This window comes from Microchirus variegatus (genome assembly GCF_963457635.1).
Source record: "Microchirus variegatus genome assembly, chromosome: 11".
Lineage (NCBI taxonomy): Eukaryota > Metazoa > Chordata > Actinopteri > Pleuronectiformes > Soleidae > Microchirus > Microchirus variegatus.
The window spans coordinates 13,035,858-13,060,947 of NC_139812.1; the positions used below are offsets into that span (position 1 = coordinate 13,035,858).

The 25,090-nt window shown below is 41.6% G+C and overlaps 4 protein-coding genes across 5 annotated transcripts; 2 read left to right on the forward strand and 2 right to left on the reverse strand.

Moving 5' to 3' along the window:
- Positions 1-3,464: 3,464 nt before the first annotated feature.
- On the forward strand, positions 3,465-5,208 carry nanp (N-acetylneuraminic acid phosphatase; the record flags this gene model as incomplete). The annotated part of the gene is made up of 2 exons (XM_083897670.1): positions 3,465-3,554; positions 4,567-5,208. The coding sequence occupies 2 exons, from the start codon at positions 3,465-3,467 to the stop codon at positions 5,206-5,208; spliced, it is 732 nt and encodes a 243-aa protein (XP_083753796.1).
- Positions 5,209-6,479: 1,271 nt separating this feature from the next.
- polr1b (RNA polymerase I subunit B) lies at positions 6,480-10,950 on the reverse strand. 2 transcript variants are annotated; one of them, XM_083897167.1, is made up of 13 exons: positions 10,808-10,950; positions 10,594-10,726; positions 10,346-10,482; positions 10,003-10,226; positions 9,724-9,895; positions 9,429-9,600; positions 9,053-9,334; positions 8,834-8,967; positions 8,448-8,618; positions 8,201-8,357; positions 7,930-8,126; positions 7,599-7,849; positions 6,480-7,448 (listed from the first exon to the last, which is right to left on the reverse strand). In XM_083897167.1, the coding sequence occupies exons 1-13, from the start codon at positions 10,880-10,882 to the stop codon at positions 6,566-6,568; spliced, it is 2,988 nt and encodes a 995-aa protein (XP_083753293.1). In that variant the 5' UTR covers positions 10,883-10,950; the 3' UTR covers positions 6,480-6,565. The 2 variants fall into 2 exon arrangements, with proteins under 2 accessions (XP_083753293.1, XP_083753292.1); XM_083897166.1 differs by having other exon boundaries at positions 8,822-8,967.
- A 3,548-nt stretch (positions 10,951-14,498) lies between these two features.
- ttl (tubulin tyrosine ligase) lies at positions 14,499-19,803 on the reverse strand. The gene is made up of 7 exons (XM_083897526.1): positions 19,370-19,803; positions 18,714-18,792; positions 18,154-18,386; positions 17,892-18,027; positions 17,533-17,802; positions 17,247-17,390; positions 14,499-16,983 (listed from the first exon to the last, which is right to left on the reverse strand). The coding sequence occupies exons 1-7, from the start codon at positions 19,536-19,538 to the stop codon at positions 16,785-16,787; spliced, it is 1,230 nt and encodes a 409-aa protein (XP_083753652.1). The 5' UTR covers positions 19,539-19,803; the 3' UTR covers positions 14,499-16,784.
- A 2,938-nt stretch (positions 19,804-22,741) lies between these two features.
- Positions 22,742-24,703, forward strand: fignl1 (fidgetin-like 1; the record flags this gene model as incomplete). Its single annotated transcript, XM_083897726.1, has 1 exon — positions 22,742-24,703. Exon 1 carries the CDS (start codon positions 22,745-22,747, stop codon positions 24,701-24,703), a length of 1,959 nt encoding a protein of 652 aa, XP_083753852.1. The 5' UTR covers positions 22,742-22,744.
- Between the last annotated feature and the right edge of the window lie 387 nt (positions 24,704-25,090).

The following is a 25,090-nucleotide window of genomic DNA, read 5'->3' on the forward strand; positions in this document are numbered from 1 at the left end:
CTCATATTTGCACAGTGACATATGTGGCTTTTCAATCAGGAGGTTGGTGGTTTGAATCCTGGAATCTTGATTTAAAAAAGCCAAATCCTTTCCATTCACCCTATTACATTCATTCACATACTTAACTTTTCAATTTGGGGTGGAGTGTTTTCCTCTGGGACACAACACCTCCAGGATTCAAACCTGCAACCTTCTGATTGAAATGATTCTGATTTTCAGCAACTTGTTATGGTTAGTAATATTTATCTTTGAGTTGATTTCTCACACTTCTGTCCCTGTGCTGTTTTTTATATGTATATCTGTATCTGTATACAGCACTTTGAATTTGCATTTTTGTATGAAACATGCTCCAAAAATAACCCTTTGCTTATGATATATAGCACATACAGACAAAACACCTACAGAAGAATGTTGCCTACCTATAACCTTAACCTTAAGTTAACATAGTGTTTTCCTGCTGTGGCATCTGACTCTGACACAAAATAATTAACAACTCACTTATAACTCTTTTTTAAATTATTATTATTAGTATTACCACAATAGATACAAGTTGCATAAAACACGATCGCAAAAACAGTTTTTCTCCCACATTGTGTGAGTAGTACAGATGAAAACACACACATTTGGTCTTGTATATTGGCATAGAGACAATGAGTTTAACTAATACATGTAACTAATACAGGTCCATTACTCCTTTAATGGAGTAATAGCCCTTTTTAGTCAGAGGACAAACGCATGTTTTTAGCAGTAACATTATTAGGGTTCTACTAAATAGAGAACCAGGGTCGTGCTATAGTTCAAGTGCAAGAGTAGGTAGGTAGTAGGTCACACTAATTACTGTTTTTTTGTTGTTGTTTTTTTGAATAACGTGTTATTTTAAAACAGCATACATGTTTCCTGTGGATGTGTTCCAATTAAGTGCTTGAAAACGAAATTTATACTGTATAGTAGTCATTATAGTATTGCTCAAACCAAAAGTAAAATCGAAAGAGTCGCCACCATGAAAACTAAATATAAAATACTTTTACAATTTATGTAAGCTTTTCAGAAAAAAAACATATCACCCCCTGATCGTGGAGGGGGTTGCGTAACCGTTGTTATTGTTTGTGTGTACGTGCAGGTTGCCAGACTCCCCCCTGTTACCATGACAAGTAGCATTAGGCACACCAGTGTGTCTTTATTTAGACTGTAGTTCATACATTCCCCTGGCCTTGATAAAATCTCACATCTATGTGTGTGTGTGACCGGAGTTTGTCTCTGTATCAGAGGAAAAGCTTGATGGGAGCACGTTGACAAAGAAAGGACAGCTGAGTTCAGTCCAGTGATGGCTGTCCTTTCTATCGCAGCATCACTGTAGGCATGTCTGAGCCATATCTTACAGATCTGAAAAATGCTCATGATTTATTAGAAAACTTTTGGTATCGCCCGGTCAAGAATGGCACGGACGAGCCATATAATATCTCTGTGAGAGAATTATTTTATCTTGATTGGAAATTGGCCTGCACACCTCGAGAGTCACGTACGGCTCACATTTTAAATGAGCAGCCCACTCTTCTGATAACCACGCACAAACCTCTGTCCTCTGCTGGCCTGCAGACTCACCTGTCTTTCTGGCTTACACTCATCCCATCCCATGCTGAAAGATAAGCAAATCGGCCACGTTTCCTCACCCACTGATCAGAAACACAGCAAAACACCACAGTTATAAAGGTCACAAGAATGTAACAGGTGATGGTAAAGTGTTCATGGAAAGTTCAGACAAGATCAAAAGTGCTCTCTTCCTGCTGTAAAGAGGCTGCGAGGGTGTTTGGTGGAACAGAGCCCTTTCGTGCCCAGCTGAGAGATGGCGTGTGACTATTTGCAGCCTCGGCCACCCACATAGATAAAAGAGGAATGGTGTCGTGCAGACAAAGACACCAAGCCTCACCAGTCCCTCAGATGCCTGCACTTACTTGGAAGAGAACACTTTGCACATTAGGGAAGTCGCTTTCTTCTTATCTTTCTTCTTCTTTTTTTTCCCCTCCTTCACATCAGAGGGGAAATTCCACCTTTGCACTTGTTAGTTTGCTCATCACATACCCACTGTTCATACTTCTCTTCCTTTTTATGGGTAAAGGGAGTTTTTTTTTTTTTTTTTTTTTTTAAAAGTGTCTCTTTTAATCAAGCATAATATTCCTCCCTCGCATGCAAGCAGCAGGTTTTGTTTGTTCTAGCAGGTCAGGCCTCTCATACCACGTCTCGATTCATAATTTATCCTTGACGTTTTTTTTGGCCAACATAACTGAGACAATTAGGTCAGGTATCTGCAAAAGACTAAAGAGGATTGTTGTGATTTCTACATGGGTTTGGTGCAGTAGTGCAACAGGCTTGCACCCTGTTGCGTGTGAACCTCTGGCCCGTTGCCAGATAATGAAAGTCAGCTTAAAGACATAAGAAACGAGGTATGCTTTGATTTTTTTTTTAGAAGAGTGTGTGTGTGTGTGTGTGTGTGTGTGTGTGTGTGTGTGTGTGTGTGTGTGTGTGTGTGTGTGTGTGTGTGTGTGTGTGTGTGTGTGTCATGGAATATGCGACAAGTGCTTAAAATCACAATATCCATTGTCGAGTGTCACTTAGGGCAATTGATTTGGCAGGTGATAACACTGACTGTTTCACAGTCACCTGTCCAAAACTAATTTTGGTCTGGTAATATAATTAGGCTCCAGATCAGCCACCATGTTCAGCAGTTGGTTATAACATAACGTTGCACAATGATCCGCTTTTAAACCTACTCTTTTCTTTATTAAATCGTATATGTTCTGCATTTCTGACAATTTGTGAGTTCGGCTCTGAATCCTGAATTTATGTGTTGGATTATTTGCACATTTTTTACAAAGCAGGGGTGTGCGGGAGGAAGGCAAAGAAAGCTTATAAAGATACCTTCCTTAAATAAAATAGCAACAATAAACATCAACAATCATACTTCAAAATTACAACAATGGCCATCAGAACAAAATAGATTTTAAAATATAATCCATTTGTGTCACAAAGCGTTGTCTATTAGGGACCATTTTAGATGTTTTAAATTTAATAATGTTAATAATGTTAAATCTACTGTATGTAAATAGTTTGAAATAGATCTTACTTTGTGTTTCAATGTGAACTGATGAGAAGACTTGTTCTTGGAACCATCAAGTGTTGTTGGTTTTCACAGGTCTGGTAAACATTCACATTAAAATGAATAAAAGTGTGTGTTCTTGTTAAATAAATAATCCTATTTGCATTTGTATTTGCAGTGATGCATTTTGTGTCGCATGTTTTCATTTATGTAAATTGCTTCAACCACTGTACTTTTATTCATTGGCGTCCTCTAGAGGATGAAACACGGAAGCGCTTAGCATTTGTCAGACATCCAACTCCCAGCATGCAGTTCACCCCGGTTGTGCTTCCGCATTAAAAAAAAAGAAAACATACGTGATTCTGCCGCAATGGACAATAAAAGTGTGAAGGCGATATTGTTTGACTTGGACAACACGCTGATTGACACAAACGGAGCAGGTGCTGTGGCGATACAGAAGGTGATTAATCCTCATTATTCCTCACGTTTTTGTTTTTTAAGGGCGCCGCCATATTTGTAACGTCAGTCAGAACGTCATATTTCAGTGACTGCTGCTGGTTATACTTAAGTCTTTTCCAGAGAGACTAATGAGTCTGGAGCTACAAATGGGTATGGGGGACAATTTAGGGTCGCTAAATAACTAACATTGCAGAGCTTTTTCGAGCCTTTTTACTCAACATTTAAGTCTGCAGTGCAGCTCCGGGCCACACGAGGGAGCCTGTTCAGCAAGGGATTTGGGCTTTTAAACGGGACTTTTTCTATTCACAGCGCCCCCTTGTAGCTAGTTAGCTACTGCTTTATGCTCACTGTCGTTAAAAGCTCACTGCTGACATCATTCCACAATATATACGTATGTATTTCGTTGTGTATTTTTTTGTTTTACTATAACAGATTTATTGCACACATACATGGCTCATTCTTAATCTAATCACATTGCCTTTTTTTAGAGTAACAGAGTCTGACACACTGATTTTTTTTCTTCATCTTCACTTAAAGGTGCATTATGTAATAAATCTAAAGCACTGGCCATAAAATCCTCCTAATATGTCACAGAGACTCAGGAATAATATTCATATAACAAACTGAACTCACCAACAACAACAGTACAGCCAAAATGTTTGCATTAAAAAAAATATTTTGCAGACTGCAAATCATGTTTATGTTTTTAAATCATGTTTTGGCATGCCTACCGCAGTCTACCAATTATTGCACTCAGTAGAGCCTCAGCTGCTGAGCAACCACAGGTTGCTAGTTACCTCAGAAAATGAAACCTAAAAGACCTCGGTATTTTGAATGTAGCAACTGTTTTTGGCCACATTCTTACATATGGCACCTTTAAAATTAAATAATAAATTGCTGAATCCCTGTATCCACCAAAATATTGGTCATAAATGTCTCTCTTGTGAATTATTGTTCAATTATAACATGGAAACATTTAACTTAATGAGAGTTTTGTGTCATGTGACTCACAGACCAGTGAACTTATGAAGGCTACACTGGGCCTGGATGACGACACCGCCAGCAGCATTTGTAACAAGTTCAAGCAGAAGCTTTTCCATGCCAGTTTTGACCCAGCAGCCGGACGATCCATAGACGATGTACGAGTGGGTCATTGGGAGGAGAGCATCCAGGAGACTGTGGGCAATCGTTCCACAGCCTCTCTCGCAGCTCAGTGCTACTCCCTGTGGAAAAGCAGTCGCCTAGAGTTTCTCAGTCTGTCCCCTGAAATATGTGAGCTCCTGAAACAATTGCGCAGCAGATACAAGCTGCTGCTGCTGACCAACGGAGAATCTCAGTCCCAGAAAGAGAAAGTGCAGGCAGTCAAATGTGAGGACTTCTTTGATGCCATTGTGATAGCAGGAGATTACGCAGAGCAGAAACCATTCGTGTCCATCTTCACATTGTGTTTCAACATGCTGGGGGTGGAAGCTCAGGACTGCGTTATGGTCGGAGACTCTCTGGACACAGATATTCAGGGGGGATTTAACGCAAGAGTACGAGCTACAGTTTGGATCAACAGTACAGAAGGTGCTGTGCCAGCTGGAGCAGTGAAACCAGACTACACTATTCCTACGGTCTTAGATCTGCCACATATTCTGGAACAGCTAAAGTGAAATCTGAAATAATGCTACACTGCAGACATTTTAATATTTAGAAAGTTTAAGGGTGAATGACATGATATTAACACCATACTTTAAATAAGTCAGTTGCTGCTTTCATACATAACTTAAGGCGGATTTCCACCGGGCGTGCTACAGCCATGGATCGTCAGTGGCGTGGTTTTGCTTCATTCTCCGCCCGACGTCAATCTCCACCGGGCACGTTACAGCAGCGCAGTGGTGCTTTGGGAGCTAGTGGTATTCACAGAAGATCATGCGATAATCCTGAACGGACGCGAGTTTGCGAGATGATAGACTGTCTGTATCAAGGAAACAACAACAACACAGCTTCTTTCATTCTCCGACGTGGAAGTACTGTTGATCTGGTGTCATAAATTATTTTGTTTCTCCACTTCAACAATCAGTCTCTCGACGTACATTATGACTCTCCGAGACCCTCTGATCAATTGCCTGTTGACCTGGTACCACCGGTTACGACGTAATGTTGATGTGAAGTTGCGATAGGCTATATGACCTGCGTATTGTGTAGGGCGGAAGTGTTTTACTTTGATTCTGTGTCGGACTTGCTGTCTGGTGCGATCTGCTCTGTTGAGCTTGGCGCGACTCGGCAAAGGCAAAAATAGAACTGCTACCTAACGATAACTCTGCGGCTGAGACGCGTCGCAGCACGTCTGGTGAAAATGCTCACATTGATTAGAATGGAAGCGATCGGCAACAGCGACGTGCCGCGGTTGTAACACGCCCGGTGGAAATCCGCCTTTAGTCATTTTAACTACATGGGCTCTGGAGGGGCATTGGTTTCAATAAGTATTTTCCATTTTAAATGCTCGCAACAAACTACTAATGTAAGATTGTATTAATAATGACAGATGACAATCAGTGGGGATCTGTAATTTAAGACCAATCACCTTTTATGTATGGCTTTGCTTTTTTATTATTTTTTTTAAATTGTGGCTTAGGGATCTGAATACTTCCATTCCAAAATTGTTTAGATAGTATAGCACTATAAGAATCAGCAATAAAATAACAAATCAACACTCAGAATGATTGTACAATAGAACTTTAGTTTGTACACGCATCAACAGAACATGTGAATACAATGAAGTTCAATTCAGTTCATTTTAATTTTTTAAAAAAGGAAAAGAACTTAACAATGGGACCAAAGTCTTAGGCATTTTAATATTCACACACACACATCATGGCTACACAGTATCTGTTATCTGTAGCAAGGTTCAACAGTTTTACTCATAAACCATTAAAAAAAATATATATGTAGCATCTTTGTTGGACACTTTATTACCGTCTGTCTCATCATATTTAGAGCAAGTATCTACTCATTCCTTTACAAATTTCACTTCACATCCAGTTTGACTTTGATGTTCATCGCAGCGAGCTCTGCTACAAAGTAGCGGAAGACATAAGGAACAGACACGGAGTCAATGGAGTCACTTTTTCCACACAGGGAGCACACAGTTTTACGGTGGCGCATGGATGACCAGTAGGGCGGTGGTTTCTCCAACAGAGGAGAGAGGAGGCTGCCGCAGTCAATACACACCTGAGCTACCGATCGGTCTGAGCAGTTGAAGAGACGATCGTGAAGAAGGAAAGACGAGCCATGCGCCAGCAGGGCGTCTCGCTCCATCTCACCAAAACGGATGCCTCCCTGGATGTTCCTTCCTCCCACTGGCTGGTTAGTCACCTTGTCTCGAGAACCTGTGGTCCTCACCTGAAATTTGTCAGAGACCATGTGACGTAGCCGCTGGTAGTAGACGACCCCGATAAAGATGTCGGCCTCCAGCTCCTGACCACTCAAGCCACTGTAGAGCCGCTCCGTGCCGTAATAGTTGTAGCCACCAGCCCGGAGCAACTCTCCAAAGTATTCCAGTGCAGAGTTCTGCTCAGAGAAGGTGAAGGGCGTGGCATCGTGGCTCAGGCCGTGCAGGGCACCAGACTTGCCCGCCATGCTCTCAATGAGCATCCCGATGGTCATACGAGAGGGAAAGCCGTGGGGGTTGAAGAGGATGTCGGGACTCATACCGCTCTCTGTGAAGGGCATGTCCTCGGCCGGCCACAGGCGGCTCAGGATGCCTTTCTGACCGTGGCGACTGGCAAACTTGTCACCGATGGTGGGGTTTCGCGGTACTCGTGTGGTAATGCAAACGCGTTTAAAGGGGCCCGAGCCACTGTCGTTGCTGCAGATCTTTACATTGTCGACTACACAGGACTCTTGACTCCTAAAAGGAAAAACGACGTTTAATGTAATTAGAAACATAAATCTTTAAATATGTCTTTGTAATGTTGTAACGTTTTAATAATCAAATACATAATCAAGTAATCAAATATCCATGTCTATCCCAACCTAATGAGAAAACGCAAACACTTACTTATAGAAGATGATGTGGGTCTGCCCAGTGTTGAGGTTGATGTAGCTATAGAAAGGGTCTCCGTACGTCAGTGTTGAACCAATGTGTGGTAGTCCGTCAGCGTCCAGTTTGTTCTCAACCTTAGGATCATCTGGCTTGGTCCCAAACACCACACTATCTTCTCCCCTCACCTTTTCTGCCAGATCAACCAGCTCAGTCTTGTAGATGCTTCCATGGGCAAAGCCTCGCTCCCATGATGACTTGTTCACAATCTAAGAAGAGTGAGATAAATGTAATTCATTCTGTATTTGAAGGGAAAATATATTTACAATAATTGTCATGTTTTACTCACCATTGCATCTTCCATGTCATAGCCTGTGTAGGATATAACGGCCACGATGGCATTTGTGCCGCTGGGGTAGTTGTCCAGGTTGTAGTGGTCGTACATGTAAGGCCTGACCAGTGGACTCTGTGGGGTCTGCAGCCGGTACAGCTTGTTATCAGAGCGATCCATGAACGAGTGCAGGGGGAAACCCATGGTCTGCTTGCCTGTAAAGGGAAGGGGTTTAATGTCTGGGGGGAAAAAAGGAATTAAGGTTTTAAAATGTGTCTGCCAGACTTACTCATCTGACACTGGTACATGTTCCTGGGACTCTGGTTGTGGTCTGAGTACGGGATGAAGTTGGCTACGACACTCAGCATGCTGTGAGGAAACAGTTCCTGGTGTGTGGTCACTCCTGGCTCAATTTCATCCTCCAAGATGCCCACGTTGATATAAAGCTGCAGCAAGTTATAAAAAGACGATTAAACTTAGTCTGACAATTACAATAACATCTTTAAAAAAAAAAAAAAACTGCCGTTAAAACATACTTGTTCAAAGGTACCAATTAGCTCCTCCTCCCCAGAAGCCAAATTGCGCACGGGCCGCACCATTCGACAGGGCGTTGTGAAGAGGAACAGGCCTGGGTACAAACTTGCTTTGCCTGTTTTGGGAACCAGGACAATCTCAGTCCAGGGTGGAATCTTCTTCTCTTTCAGCACCTTCATTTACAATCATTAAATGATAGTTTAAATATCTGCACTCACAGAGTGGACAGTACAACTCACGCAGGAATGAGTAGTGTAAATGACAACAATTTACCTATTTACAATGCCGAGTTACTACACGACCAGGTTGCAATTAGCTTGTTGTCTTTTTTTTGTCTTTTAAATGACTAATAAGTTCTGATTAACATGCCCAACACTGATTGTCCTACCTTGAACCTGCGCAATGAGTCGACAACAACTGGGGCTAATTCAGTCTCCAACCAACCGACAACAGCCCCATCAAGAACCACAGGGTAACAGTCTGCAAAGGGTTGACCAGGAGATCCATCCATTGGAGTAACACCTTAGGCAGCAGAGACAGAAAAGGGTTTGCACCAAGGCTTAAGGACAGAGTAATGCACTTGTGTTTGAAAAAAAAAAGAACTCACCAAGGGAACAGAGAAGAGCAGAGAGGGATGTGGTGAGCCACGACTCTGCCACGATCTCACAGCTGGCCGTCATGTGGTTCATGAGCCCACATGGCTCCCCGTCCGGGGTGTGGACGGGACACAGGAAGCCCCAGGATTCAGGCAGCAGCTTACGGACAGTAGTGGTCCTCATTTTGGCAAACGCCGCTCCTCTGTGCACGCAGCGGAAATGGGACAAGTAGCGGATGAAGTTGAGCTTGTCGGCGACGACAGACAGGCCTGTGCTCTGCAGCATGCCGAGACCTGGGGTCAAACGATGCAAAAAAACATTTCATGTAAAACATTAACGACACATTTATATCGTATCAAATACTATCCTCAACTCATGTGGTCACACCTGTCTTAGAGGAGAGGTTTCCAGTAGCCAGAAGATATTCAAAGGGCTTGGTCAAATCTGTGCCCATGTTGAATATCTTCATCATATTTTCAGGAGAACATGGTGACCTCATTTTGATTGATCTCTTGTCAAAGGCCAGTTTCACAGACACTAACCAGGCAGTTAGTTTTTCCTGTAAAAAAAATTATTGGGAGGTTAAATTCAAAACAACTTGAAATTTACCCAAATTCTCAACAGATTAGAGCAACCGATTAGTGCCAACCTAAACGGCTGTCTTTTAAAAACTGTATCTTGCCTTCAGAAACATGAGGTACAGCTGACCAGGAGTCATGACTTCCTGACACATGATGCTGTCGGGGTTCTCCTCCATGCACTCCTGCTTGGCAAATGTGAAAAGTTTCCTTGTCATCAGACAGAGCAGGTAGAACTTCTCCATGTCGGACTTCAGGTGGATGCAGATGCACTCGCTGATCAAAACAGAACACAAGTCATTTTACTACATTTATTACCAAACTCATGCTGACAAAATATAACATTCTCAATCATTTTTTGCAAAATAAAAATAAAAACTTACTCGAGCAGGAAATTGGCACACTGTTCATTTGTGTACCAAGCAGGGAGGTTCATTTTAACCCTGAAGCGCTCTCCGAGGTAATTGAGCACCTCGCTCCGGCTGGGACAACCCTCCTCCATGACAACGCGAAGCATCTCTGACACACAGCTCTTGTAGAAGGAATTTTCCTCCCGACCTTTGATGAGTTCCTGGTAGATCTGGAAGTCTGTGAAGTCCACTAAGGCCTGGAGAATGCGGCAGACAAAATGAGCACCAAGAGAATGTTCACTTTATAGTTTAACACAATAATCTTAAAATATTCTGTGCAGTGATGTTCATTTCCAAAAGAAAATTCAACCTTTACCTTGAGTGCAAAGCCTAGTGGGAGGAAGAAAAGCTCTTTTTGATAGATAAAGTTCAGCATCACAGTCCCGTTTTCTAAATAATGTAGGTTCATGTTGATGGCTGTGTGCTCTTCCTTCACACAGTGGATAGAAATACCTGTTAGAAGATGAGGATGACACCATTTGTTTTTAAAAAACTGGTAGCTTTCATTCAAGAACCTACACTTTAATTACACAGACGCTCTCAAATGAAAAAGGTCATATTCACCATACTGAGTGTATCCTTGGCCCCTGCTCTTCCATTTTGGTCTTGACATAGCAATGGGATAGTTCCTCCTCGGCATGATCAGCATTCGGATAGCCTTCTCAATTCCATTCACAATGAAATAACCTCCCATTTCCTGTCGACAATTGAGAGGTTAGATAAACATAATGCATTTGGTCTGTGTTCATATCACAGATGTCATTAACGTGTCTCGTACCTCTGCTTCTTCATGGTGTTCAACAAGCTCCTTAGGGGACATACCATGGAGGTTACAAAGCTTGGACTTTACCATGATTGGCAACTGACCCAACGACTGTTTGATGATGCCTTTGGGAACTCCATTAATCGACCAGCTAACGTCAGCCTGAAATGACACAGAGTGTAAACCGTTTAAGATATAGGATGTAATTCTGAAATGAAAATTATACTGAAAGCAAGAAATAAATTGTACATAAATCTCAGTCTTACCAGAATCTTTCCTTTGTATGAGCATCTTCGTCCTCTGCACTCTGCTGGAAACACGCGCATTTCCTTGCAGATGTTCCCTTTGGCGACAACTGGGCTGTTGATTGTGATTTCCACAAAGGAAAGACAGACTTTTTCATCTCTTACAGTGAACTCCAAGGGTGGGATGGCCTGAGAGAGAAGGGTCACACCAAAAAAACTATAAAATAGTGACACTGAAAGCAACAACTTGAGTGAGCACCAAATCTTCCTGTTGACACTGCAACTACACTTACATGCATACCAATAATCCGACTACGCACCATAATCTGAGTAAGACATTTAAATTATGACGTATAAAATTATTGTCATAAGTAGAACCCAATGTGTATATATATATATTCATGTTTACATGTTACAGAGCAGTCTGATTGTGACTTATATCTACATTAAAAATATCTCATTGGAATTTGCTTACTGTTTATGAGCTAAACTTGCACCCTCGTTTTTGAAGATCTGGCTTTGTAAAATTAAGGAATAATTACACAAATCAAAATAACTCCATCAAGAAACAAAGTCTACATCACGTGTCAAACTCAAGGCCCGGGGGCCAGGTGTGGCACGCCACATAATTTTATGTGGCCAGCGAGTGATTAATTGGTCTTTAAAATCTGTGTTAAAATAGGTCTATGCTGCTTTAAGGCGTGCGTTGACCATAAACTACATTTTCCACAATGCATAGCGATTGCGTTACCCGCAAAGTGACGGCACCGCCACTAAATCGCGGTGTATCGTTGTATATCCATCATGCGACGATTGAAATTGAATAAGTAATAAACACAGAAAGTTATTTAGCAATATTTTAGGGAGTAGTTACCTTTATTTTACATTATATTTAGTTACATTTATTCTGTATGACAGTTGCATCTGGCCCTTTGAGGGTAACCATTATGCTGATGTGGCCCTCAGTGAAAATGAGTTTGACACCCCTGGTCTACATAATTGGAGTATTGCCTTATGGGTAATCAGAAAATGGCAGTGTCTTCTTCAGACTATAGTTTTAACAGTTTATGTGATAATATTGTTGTCCATGTAGGTGACAGTAGCTGCCTTGTGTTATAATGAAATGTTATTATAATAGTATGAAATGATATACAAGTTATTAGTGTAAGAAACATTCACTCAATCACAGTTTAAGAGTTAGTTGTGATTTATGCACAGCATTTTTTTTTTCATTATTATTGAAGTTTCATAGTTTGATAAAAAACACGCAGGGCTACATTATTTATAAAAGAGTTGCGTGTGTTTCTCTCAGTAATAACTTGATAGTTACTAAAGTGCAGCTGACCTGAACAACGCGGCTGAGTCCGTCGGTGACAGCCTGGTCAAATGACTCGATGTGAGCTTTGGTCAGATCCTGCACAGCAGCGTGTTGAGTCTCTTTCAGGACACCAAAGCCTCCCTCAGTCAGATTCTTCAGACTCGGACCTTGGGGTAAATTTCGCCACTTTGCTGAGAAGTCCATGCTCTCACTGTCACCGGCTCTGTGTGCTTGTTTACCACATGTGCACGGACACACAGGAAGTAGAACCCTCCCCTTCTTTTTCTTTGTTTTTGTCACGGACTACAAGCGGACTTTAACTGTGCATGCCGCCCCCTGCTGTACCGGCGTGTGTAGAGTCATAAATACTTCACAAAAGAGAAAGAAATCTCATAAACCTGTTTAAAAACATCCCGTTTAGCCTGTATTTGTTGATTCCCTCCTTCTAAGAGACCTTTGCTGCTCCATTTAATCCCCAATTTTATCAGTCTGCTCTTCAATTGCCACTCTTCATTGAGCTTCTTTGTAGTAAGATTCACATTAATGTGATACTGCCGTTTTAACTGCTTAGTAGAACATAATAGAATACAACAGAATATTTAGCTTTATTACCATTGCATGTGACGTACAACGGGAATTAGGTGTCATTAAACAAGAACTGTACATTCAAACATACCCACACACAAATGATAAATATTGATATATTATTTTCTTACTAGCCATTTTTTGGTTTATGTGCGCGTTTGTTTATTTTTTTGTGTAATACCTGGATGTCACAGTAGGTGGCGCTCTGTGCTGTGGGGTGCAGGAAATTGTAAAACAGAACCGCAGGTAATTACTCAGCAGGTGTGTGCTGCTGACTGTGGAAGCACACCGTTTTTGACCGTCGCGTCTTTTTTTATTGCGTTGTGGCGAACATGTGAGCCCTTTGTTTTGATTTTACATTAAAGTTACAGAGTTAATGTAAGTGTCTGCACAGTTCGGCTTTAGTCGCTTCATTGTTAAGGGCGCAAAAACGTGAATAAAAGTTTGGTGACTGCATACAACGCTCACGTGTTTAATTCATTCATTGGAACCGGAAGACGACACGGAAGTACCGGAACTGCAGCCCCTAAGTGGCTAAGGTTGGTTTTGTTGTTTTATTTTGATGAGAACAACTCACTACAGACAGTGTACAAAATAGTTTTTGTTCACAAGAACCAAACAGGGGCAGACTATGAGAAGAGTTAAAGGTTATGTACTGCAATTTTAAATACACATTCATTAGAGTATAGGATACATACAAAAGAGCAAACAGTTGTTTTTTTTTGTTGTTGTTGTTTTTTTAAAGATGTCTTTTAGTTTTATGTGTGTACATTGTATATCTGGTGTTGCATGCAAATTGGTCTAACCTTGTATAGCTCAAGAAAATGTTCAAAGTAAGGACCATAAAGTATCAGTCCATGTAGCACAGCACTATAAATATTGATGTGCATATAGAAATTACTACCAGTCAATATCAGAAGGGCAGCTTGTGATTCCCCTTTCTCTCTCCTCCTATAATCACAATAGTCTCAATAAAACTGAGGGGGCTGAGCAGTGGTGTAGTGTGGTCTACTGTAGTGGGTATACTGTCAGCACGGGTTGCCAAACCAGCAGCACGATAACCTACAGAAAGAGTATGCATATGATTAATTGTATTATATTTAGTGTTTTTAATGAAATCGTCTCTACTCTTTATTTGCAAAAACAAACTACACAAGTATAACTTTTGTCAAAAAACGGAGTTGATGTGTATGAATTCCCATTTATAAGTGGTTACACCAAAAATCCTGGCCTATTTGTAGTGAGTATACACCATATACCTGCGTATCATGTAGACTACACCACTAGGGCTTGATGCAGGCAGATCTTTGTGGAAAAGATGGGCATCACATACTTCTTGGGATTTGTGTCAGTCCTATTTCCCATATAAAGGTAAAGGTGCCACAGTCCAGAAAGAGAGATACAACAGAAAATATGTCATTGTAATATTTTTTTTATTCTAGCATTATTGTTCCTGATACAGACAAATGTTCATGCAAGATTCTGGATAAAACATCACCTGACAAAAGCACAGCACAGACAACCCCCCTGAATGTTACTTGCTTTCACGTCCCAACGGCAAGTCGACCGGACAATGTTCAGATTAAAGTAACTACAAAATGTCGGGATTCGATCTTTGGTAAAGATGAGAGGGAAATATTACAAATGAAGAAATAAGCAAAGAAACTCAAATTTACTTCAGAAGAAACAAATGAAAAAGCATTTAAATGCTGACGGGTCACTGCTTTTTTTTTTTAAATATACAATTCCCTCTAAGGCACCCAGTCCCTTTGATGGAAATGCTTTCCCCAACAAATTTTAATTTAAAAAATAAACTGACGTGTCATTTCCAAAACTAGCAATCAGACCCTTGTATCTCATTTACTAACATAACCACACGTTCAATACACACTTATCACTTACACTCGTCTGTCCACTGTCGAGCATCATTTCCGCTACAGATGTTTTTATTTACCTTATCCTTTTAACAAGCAACTTCTTTATTTATATGAACAAAGCTGGACTTTTAGAATTTTAGATTCATTTCGGATGCTTAGATTTTTATGGACCTTCAGCCACTCACACATTCTTCAGAGTAGTTAACACAAATACACAGTGATTAAAAACATAAATAAAATATGTGTCCCTTAATGTGTTATATATAAGGAAGAACAGAACACTCCTTTCTAACAAAGAGAAATATAATACAGGTCTCAGCGAGTCACAAAAGAGATTTGATTAAAATAAAAACACACAATTTTTGATGACCCCATGAAATAAAACAGAAACGCATGATATATTCAGCTTAGGGAAAAACTGAGGGGAATCGAAGGGTAACTACAGAGGAAGTAGTGATTTCATGTCTGTCTGTATATTGGGACTTTTCTTTGGTCATGACACATTTGTTTACAGGCCAGAGTAAAGCATGAAGTAGGACTGGATGTTTACTGTGTTTAAATCACTTTTATTTCATGGGGTCTTTCTAATCAACTACACACTGAGTACAATCTACTTTCATCTCAAAGGTTAAAAAAAAAAAACATAAAGCACACATTTATTAACAACACTTTTTAACAACTACACCCTATTATTTCATAAATCAGAAGAACAACAGCGATACTGGGGCAGCTCTAAACAAGCCGCAGCAAAAGGTGCTGTTCATGAGGACGCATACTACGACATGCTTTCACACAAACGTGCTCTCTTCAAATGACAAACGTAAATCCTTTCGATGAAATCACCAAGAAGAGAAAAATGTCAGGTAATACTTCGCTGAGCCCATTAAGGGAGTCATTTTCTTATTTGATCTCTGCCACGGGGAGATCAGAGATCGGGGGGAATGTATACCTGGGTCTTTTGAGTAAAAAGTAGTCTACTTGCTCACCTATGCCACCCTCCTGCCCTCTATTTATATATCTAGTGTCCACATTCTGAGATTGGAGAAATTATAGTGTTCAGGACAAATTGTATGTGTTTGGTCATCACATGTTGAGTTAAGTATATTAGCTAATATACCCTCAGTAGCCACTTTTTTTAGGCCCACGGGATACTTGTGGTGTGGTACCTGGTGTGGTCTTTTGCAGCTGCAACCCACCTGCTCCAAGGTTTGACGTGTTGTGCATTCAGAGATAGTCTTCTGCATACCTTTTGTTGAAACAAGTGGTTATTTGTTGCCTTTGTATCACCTTTAAAACAGTCTGGATATTCTCCTCTGACTTGTCGTTAACCAGGTATTTTCTCTCAGAGAATTGCTGCTTATGGGTATTTTCTCTTTTTTTCTCTCTTTGTAATCCCTAGTGACGTTTGTGTTCTAGCAGATCAGCAGTTTCTGAAATACTTGGATCAGGTAAGCTAATTTAAAAAAGGAAAAAAAAGAAAATAAGAATTCCAATAATAAGGAATCTGTTTTAAACAAACTCATACGGACGGGTCAACAGTGCAAAGGCTTATAGAATGAGAAGTATGAGTCATGGTAAAAGAGCAAGCTAACCCGGCAGTCTTTTTAAGGGAGTGTGGTTGGAAATGTAAGGCACTACAGTCTGGATTGGCAGCATCTCTGCATCCTTCAGATCTCCATTAATCTTGCTGGGGGAGAAAAAAAACTGGTGGCGGTGGTGGAAATCATTCAGAGACTTCCACAAAGCATCAGCATCCTCACGTGCATGGTGTGCATTATGAGGAGAGCAGTGACCATTTTTACAGCTCAGGGATTTTCATGAAAAGAACCTCCTCACCTGTCTCGTCTGGGTGTTTGGGAAATTCAGGTCAGGGCTCAGGTCACTGGCGTGTGCTACTTCTCAGGTGCAGGTCAGGGGTGAGGAAGTTTCTGATTTGGAGGAGGTGAGGGGGACATTTGAGTGTGAGCTTACAGTCGAGTGAAAGGGCCCACATGAAGAGGTCCTCTCAGTTTGGGAGAGGAGCAGGAGTTGGTGGTGAACGCAGAGGATGGGGAGCAGGAATAAGGAGATGAGGAAGCAGGTGAAGACTCACTGCTGTTGTTTAGGGCGAAGACACTGGAGATGGCCACATCAACAATCCCTTGACATAGCTCTGAGTAAAGTTTCCTGGAGGAGATACAAATAATAGCGTTGTTGTTAAAATCGATTTGATTTTCTGTTATTCACATTCATCAAAGAGACAAAATCATAAATATCTATGAGGAAGAACATGTTAACAAGCTTCCCTGTTTCTGATCCTCCTTTATTACAAACATATTTGACCAAGTTACTCCCCATATGCAAAACTTTTTATTGATTTTATTGTAAACAGAATATAAAGTAAGACAAGAGTAGGCTTAGGGAAAAGATTAAATATGAATATTACTGACTGTGCACAAGCTGGAGCTCCATTGATCTCAATGAGCCACACTTTGAAGTTCTCATCCACCATGAAATCAAATCCAAACAGTTGGAAACTCTGGTAGGACAGATGCTTGGTGCTGATTGCCGGCTCGATACATGTCAGACAGCTCCTGTAAAAGCAGCAAATCAATGTTACAACCATAACCAAAGTCTGCATTCATATGAGTGTAAGAGTATAAGAGCAAGTGTGTAGATTCAGTAGAAGATGATAAAACTGAAATAAAAGGTATTGATGGCTGAACAAGGACTTACTTTATGATATGCTTGATCTGAGGTAATATGGTGGTCTCCAAGGCGACATTGTGAGTGTTCAGCAGGTACAGCCTGAACTCGTCGAAGAACATCTCGTTCCCCTCTTCATATCTCCCGTAGTTCTGCGAGTGCTCTTTCTGGATGCAGTGGTTGGTCAGGTGGCTGGTCATGTCCTGCAGGTCAGAGCTTTTGTAAGGCTCTGAAGACGTCCGCAGCACGCCCTCCCGGTACAAGTAGATGTTGTATTGATGGTCCACCAACACCCAGCTCCTAGTGATGGGACGCTGAGTTTTAGACTTTAAAAGTCACAACAAAGTAAAACATTCTCTTAGGGTTTGTGATAAACACTACAGACTTGCCTGATATCAAACTTCCGATGTCCCGGCTCCAGGAGTAAAGGTTTCTCCAGGTACTTCTGAATAACATGAACCTGTCCCTGATTATCAATGTACTCCAGCAGCTGATTAGCATCTTGTGATATAAAAATACCAGCCCCTGGAGCAAGTAAACAAAATATGTTAAGCAACACATGGTATATCCCAACAAGGCTGCTTTTAGAAGTTCAGTAAGAATGTGTGATCCCTTGTCTCTTGGATTTAAACCGAATAACCTGTTTTTTACCTTTTGCTCCAGCAGAAGACTTTGCTATCCACACTATTCCCTCCCCATTTTCTTTTTTAGAGTGATAAGAGGCCAGGAACACCTCCCGCTCATCTGTCTTGGGATTGTTCTTCAGATGGCTGAGGCCATTTGTAGCAGGAGCAACGGGGGTGTTGAGGTTAGTGGGATAGATGATGTAGGATTCTGGGAACCAGCTAGCAGTGTCGGACAGCTCTGGTCTGGTCTTTATTAGTCTAAGGGAGGAGAAAGAAAATGGTCAGCTAATGTAATTGGCTCTGAATAATTTACTCATAAGTGCATTTGTTACGTGAATGATGGCAGCATGTATAGATTTCTCTTCTGACAAGGTAGAACAAACACAAATATCCCACACACTGCCTTTGCTCTGCATCACAAATTGCTAATTGGTCAATCAACAGAAATGCTGATTGTTGAATTAATAATTTGTGCTGCTGAGCAAGATATTTTGTTCTTAATGTTTATACATTCCAACTGCATCTGTATCAAAAAAAGATGGATGTACAAGTATATGGTATATATTATTGAAACAATATACTTACTTGACCAGTGATGCCTTTCTACATAGCTTGTCTGCTCCTCTGTAGTAGTTCACCAGCTGCACCAGCCCTGGTTCATGACCTGTGAAGTCAACGTTTAATAATCAAGTCAACATTGTGTACCCACATGTGTACTAGTGTAAGAATGCCAGTTATTATGTTGTAATATGTGTCATTTATTTGTGGTTATCTTTCATGTATAATTCCACAACAAACTATTTTGCTGTCCTGACATTCATGTGGAACTTTTGTTCAAGTTGTATAACGTTTCCACACTGTCTGTTTTTGTGGATGCCCCCCGTCTATACGGGTGTGTCTCCCATTTTACCTCTTCCCTTTCTGCTGTGATATGCCAGGTAAGAGGTCATATGAGTCTGATTGGCTTTTTTTTGTCAACAAATCAGAAGACAAATCTTAGACATCTTTTCGTTAAATAAACATAACCAACACAAAACAAGGAATTGATTAATTATCAGAAAAGTTATACTAATTGCAACCAGAAGGTGTAAGTCCTGGACCTAGAAATGGCCTTGAAATTCAAAGACACAATCTTTCTGCAGCGTCTCTGCACAGTCACAGCAGCTGTCTCATCCTGGGTGAAGGGATAAAAACAGTAGACTTTTTTTCAGTTTCGTAATAAATAAGACTTAAAAATGTACCTAGACGTCCAAAGGGCAGCCTGTTCCGTTCACCAAGCATCAGGTTGAATCTGGGATTGTCCCTTTTCAGCTTCCTCCACTGTCCAGTGGAGAGGAGGATTTTGGAAACTTCTGCATATACAGTGCTGTTGTCGTCACGGGTGACGAAGGTGTACATGGGGGAATTCATGACGCCACTTTTTTTATTTTTACTGCAGGGTTTTATGACGTGACAAAAACAGCTGGGTGGGTCCGTGATGAGTTGTGTTGCTCAGTTGTGATGCTGCCTGGTTTGCACTGCAGCACTGACACTGTTGAGCGTTATCTCCTCTCCCCGAGCCATACTGATGACGATGAGTCAGACATTGTATGCAGTCCACACTTCCCAGCTAACTTATACTGGTGCTCTAAAACTCAACAACAAGCTAACAAAAAGCTAACAAAAAAGAACATGTTGCTCCACACACACACACACAGAGAGACACAGGTTTCCTCCAGTCTCCACAGACCAGGGTGTGACAGACAGGCTGGCTGACTATTCCAGGTTCCTGGGGCTGGTCCCGTCTGGGCTCATTTACATCCTGTCTCCCCTCGAGCCACACCAGCTAACGGACTGCAGCCGCCGTAGACAAGCTAATGCACGAACGTCTCCGAAGATACGCTGTTTGTGAATAGAAAAAAAGAAATAGCGCTTTAGCGACTCGGAGTCTCGACGCAGCTAAAGTAATCCACCAGCGGCGTGTGTGAGCCGAGCTCTCTTCTTTGAAGCTCCAGCAGCCGCTGCTGCTCACGGTTAATGTAGTTCATACGGAGACACTGATATGGCGAGTAGTTTACCGTATTTTCGTTCCTCACAGGAGGTAAAAACACAAAATCAACACATTAGAAATGTTTTATTTTTCCTTTCGAATTGTTTCAAAAATAGATATTTTGAAATTTAGTGTCCTGCTGAATTTTGACGAAGCGCATACTACATTACCCAGAATGCAAAGTATTACGCGTCTGTGTAGCGCACATAAGCGCTCCGCATTGACCTCTCCACCCGGACTACTGCGATAAATTGGTTTGTGACTCGTTTTGTGTTGGTATAAACGTAACAAATGTTTTATGTTTAAAAAAAATAAATAAGAAGAATAAAACAGTAATACGCTGCCTTCTCTCATATACCTGGCAAATACAATCTGCTATAACAAAGAATTCCTTCCTGAAGTCCATATTACATCATCCACCCACAATAGTTCAGGACACTAGTTTTCCCAAAAGGCACATCCCTCATGTTCTCATAAATAGGTCAATACAAAACTAAATTAATCTTATTCTCAATTTCTCTAAGCTTACACTTTAAACCTGCTAGTCTTCGTGTCATTTATTCAAATGAAATGTCACATAAAGTTTTCATGTATAACGTTTTATTTTATTATCATTGTATGGTGTTGTTTTGTTGTTGCTATGGGCCTCTCACTAGATGTGTCCCTAATAAAGTTTTAATTGAATTGAAATTGAATTTATGAAACAGTAAGATCGTAGTTATATTATATTATATTGATGGAGTGTTGCTATTGAGCAATTCTGTGATTTATGTGGACTAGAAGAAGAAACTGTCACTGTACATTTACTTAAATGTTGTATAAACAGAAAAAGACAAGGTCAAATCATTTTCCAGGAACAAAAAAAAAGTTGTTTGTGTTTTTTTTTAAAGACACTAGAGGACACCATTTTTGTTTAGCAGTTTATTTCGATGGGTTAAAAATATTATAAATTATACATATAGTAGAGTATAGTACATAACACCATAATTATTTTTGAATAATAACAAATGTATCATATAGTAGTAATCGATAGCAGTGTTTAAAATGCTGAATACTGGATGTATCATCGCATTATTATCATCATTGTCGTGTTTTTATCAGTTCCTTGTGACAATTGAATTATGTTTATCGTGTTGTGACCACAAGATGGCGGTGTAGATCTTATAACATGGTGGCAGTGAGGACCTGAGCGGTGTTGAAACTGCTATCCCGGGGGGGAAATAACGTTTAAAGCTCAAGAAAAACGTTTTTATCATCGGTTTCATTTGTGTTATTTTATCAAGTTATGTTTTAAGTAAATACAAGTGAAGGGGAAAGTTTACGTCGAAAGTGGAGCAGTGTAATGACTCATGAACAGCAAGGAGTCTCTGGGAGAACCCGGGGGATAAATGGAGTGCTCCCCCAGTGTGCGAAGACATGGGTCCCATTCCGTTTTTTTGTCAAGTCTGTTGCTTTAACTTATTTTACGATTTGCTCTTGCAGTTTTACGCCAATTTGACAATCACAATTTAGTTTAAACTACAGTTGGATACGTTTCTCTTTCTCAGGTTTCCTTTCGTGGTGGCGGCAGCAGCAGCAGGGCGGAGAGAGAGTAATGTAGTTTTTCTGTGAACGAATTGGAACGTGACAGGAAGTTGTACTGTTGAGGAAGAAACGGGTGGCGGGAACAGCAATACCGTGAGTTAAAGTACGACAGCTGTGTTGTTGTCAATAAATCCACGTTTTGTAAGGACGTTTCTGCTTTCGTCAAAAATATCGAGAAAGAGAAGGAGAAGTCGCTCATAGTAAGTGACGTCATCAGTCTCAGTCACGTAACGTGTTTAACAGCGTTCAACAGACTTTGTTTACAAGTGAGTGAATTTATTTACCTCCCACTGTACAGCAGCTTGTCCTTCAGTGTGTTAAGAAATACATAAATAACCACACAGCTATGTGATGTCTTACAAGTTGCTATTGTGATTAATCCCGATGTATCTTGCCATCTTAAAGGGATAGTTGGTCTTTTGAAGTGGTGTTGTATGAGGTGTTGACACTGAGCAAAGTTCTCTATGGTCTTCTTGGGTGTGACAGAGTGAGTGGTTTACAAAATCCACTCAGAAAACTTAGCGATAAAGTGCCACATGCATATTGAAGATTTAAATAAGTGGAGATTTTATGTCAAATTTCAAAAACAAGAAAACTGCTACACAGGCATGTACATCAGCTAGGCTTAATCAGCACGGTGTGAACTACTTTTAATTAAAACGTGTATTTATCCTCTATTTAACCAGGTGAAAAACCCAGTTGGCAGTAAAAGAGCAAGGAGTTGTGAGCATAGAAACAATTTTATGAAAACAGCCACTGATCAATGGATTTCTGTTGTCTGTCATTTAAGACAGAGTGAAAAGCTTCAAATGAGTGCAGTGGTTTGAATTTAACAGACATTTGTTTGTATTTACAACTTACAAACTATTTGAAATGGGTTGTGTTAATTTCAGCATTTTTTTGAGTGTGGGTCAGGGGTGATGAGTGCTTTGGCTTTTACTCAAGCCATGTATTTTTCATAACATTTGTCCCTTCTCCTTCATCAGGCAGGAACAGGCCAGGCATGAGTGGCGCACACCTGGACGAATGGCAGAGGAGGTCCTTTGACATTTCTTCTGGCAACTGTACACCTGAACAGACGGCAGATGCCTACCGGGCCCACATCCTCTCCATTCAGTATGCATGGGCAAGCTCTCAGCTCTCAGAGGCCGGCATGGCCAGCCTGTTCAGGACCTACTCGGAGCGCTACGCTGCAGTTCTGGACTCTGATGATCCCCGTACAGGGCTCAACAACTACGCGGACAGTGCACTGCATCTGGCCCGTAGTCAGAGGAACTACAGCGACAAATGGGAGTCATCCCTGACCATGGAGAGTGTGCTCGAGCTGCCCTGCGTGCAGAAGATGATACAGGCACAGCCAGGGGGAAGAGGAGGAGAGTCCCTTGTGGCACCAGCAGATGTTAACATATCTGTGGGACAAGATAGCAGGGGAAACTGTCTATCCACTCCCTTTATGGGAGTCAGGTCAGAGCCTGCATTGTTGAAACCTGTAGGACCAACAGAGCCTCACACTGAGGTTAACAATGGTGCAAATTATCTGACTAATGTTTCTGCAGAGAAACCAAAAGGCTCTGAGAGAATCTCAGGGAAACCAAACTTATTCCCCAGACCTTCAGCTCGACCACAGTCTCTATTTAGTTATCCTTCATCAGTTCTTCCTCAGGGGAGCCCTGGTCCTGCAAGTGGCACACACAACTACCAGTCCACCTTCTCTTCCACCTCTAATCCATCTAAAAGGAAGAATTTTTACAACCTGGATGGAGGAGATGTTGACAAAGGGTCACATGGAGGTCAAGCTGCTGCTGCTGCTGCTGACCCACGGCCTGGAAGCAACTTCAAAACAGCTCGCGAGCAGTTCATCATTGACCACCATAAAAAACACTCCCATCAGACTCAGAGAGGCCAGAGCTCTGGGATGGCAGCAACTGTGAAAAAGTCTTTAGGCGCTAACAGACCTAGAGGCACATTTTCGAAATTTGTGTCACCTATTCCAAGACAGGAGGAGGAAGACGGTGTAGCGGGTCGTAATTCCGCCCAGGAACCTGAGATCCTGGACGAGCGTCTGAAGAACTTTGAGCCAAAGATAATTGAGCTGATCATGAGTGAGATCATGGACCATGGGCCTCCTGTGGCCTGGGATGACATCGCAGGTCTGGAGTTTGCCAAGACGACCATAAAGGAGATTGTGGTTTGGCCCATGCTGCGGCCTGACATCTTCACTGGTCTCCGAGGTCCACCTAAAGGCATCCTGTTGTTTGGACCACCAGGAACAGGGAAAACTCTGATAGGGAAATGTATTGCATGTCAATCAGGCGCCACCTTTTTCAGCATCAGTGCCTCATCGCTCACATCAAAGTGGGTGGGTGAAGGAGAAAAAATGGTGCGAGCGTTGTTCGCCATCGCTCGCTGCCACCAGCCTGCTGTCATTTTCATCGATGAAATTGACTCTCTGCTGTCCCAGAGGACAGACGGGGAGCACGACTCATCGCGCAGGATAAAAACAGAGTTCTTGGTTCAGCTGGACGGGGCGGCCACAGCAGCTGAGGACCGAATCCTGGTGGTGGGAGCCACCAACAGGCCTCAGGAGATAGATGAAGCTGCCCGTCGACGTCTGGCAAAAAGGTTATACATCCCCCTGCCTGAAGCAGCCGCTCGACAGCAGATTATTATCAACCTCATGGCTCGAGAGAAGAACCAGGTGAGGGAGCAAGAGCTGGGCAGTGTAGTGACGGCTACAGAGGGCTTCTCTGGTGCTGACATGACTCAGCTGTGTCGAGAGGCAGCACTGGGGCCCATCCGCAGCATCCAGCTCAGTGACATCGCTACCATTACAGCAGATCAGGTGCGACCGATCCTCTACTGTGACTTCCAAGAGGGCCTGAAGACGGTGCGACCCAGTGTCTCATCGAGAGATCTGGAGCTGTATGAAGAGTGGAATAAGACATTTGGATGCGGCCGTTAAACTTGGCCCTCTCGTCCCCTTTGTTAAAGTTATGGACATAGGTTTTTCCAGACAATGTGACAATTTGTTATTGTTCTAGTATGTTTTAATTGTTTATCCTTATAAATGTGTATTTTCTTGATAATAAAATAAAATAAAAATTAAAAGCACCACAAATATCTATGTATTATTTAACAAATTAATGGATTGTGGCATTTCCCTGTGTCTGTTGAATCCCCAGAGGGCAGTGTAACCGCTCTTGAGAGCATTTCCCGTTCAATTCTGTAATGTCCCCTTAGGCTCAGTGTGCTAATCATGTCCATGGAAGTTGGGCAACACACGGTGTGTATCCTGGTGTCATGTTTAAAGAAACCTTATATACTGCAAGACAGTGGAGTCAACAGGAAA

Excerpts from the sequence above, each read along its gene's own strand:
- polr1b (XM_083897166.1), bottom strand. The coding sequence starts at position 10,882 with ATGGTAAAGTCCAAGCTTTGTAACCTCCATGGTATGTCCCCTAAGGAG. Across the intron at positions 8,619-8,821 it reads GGTTCAAGGTAGGACAATCA|GTGCTGAAAGAGAAGAAGAT; the intron begins GTGTTGGGCATG and ends TTGTAAATGAAG. Across the intron at positions 7,850-7,929 it reads ATGACATGGAAGATGCAATG|ATTGTGAACAAGTCATCATG; the intron begins GTGAGTAAAACA and ends CACTCTTCTTAG.
- ttl (XM_083897526.1), bottom strand. The coding sequence starts at position 19,538 with ATGAATTCCCCCATGTACACCTTCGTCACCCGTGACGACAACAGCACT. Across the intron at positions 18,028-18,153 it reads GTCTTCTGCTGGAGCAAAAG|GGGCTGGTATTTTTATATCA; the intron begins GTAAAAAACAGG and ends TACTTGCTCCAG. Across the intron at positions 17,391-17,532 it reads CAGATCAAGCATATCATAAA|GAGCTGTCTGACATGTATCG; the intron begins GTAAGTCCTTGT and ends CTGCTTTTACAG.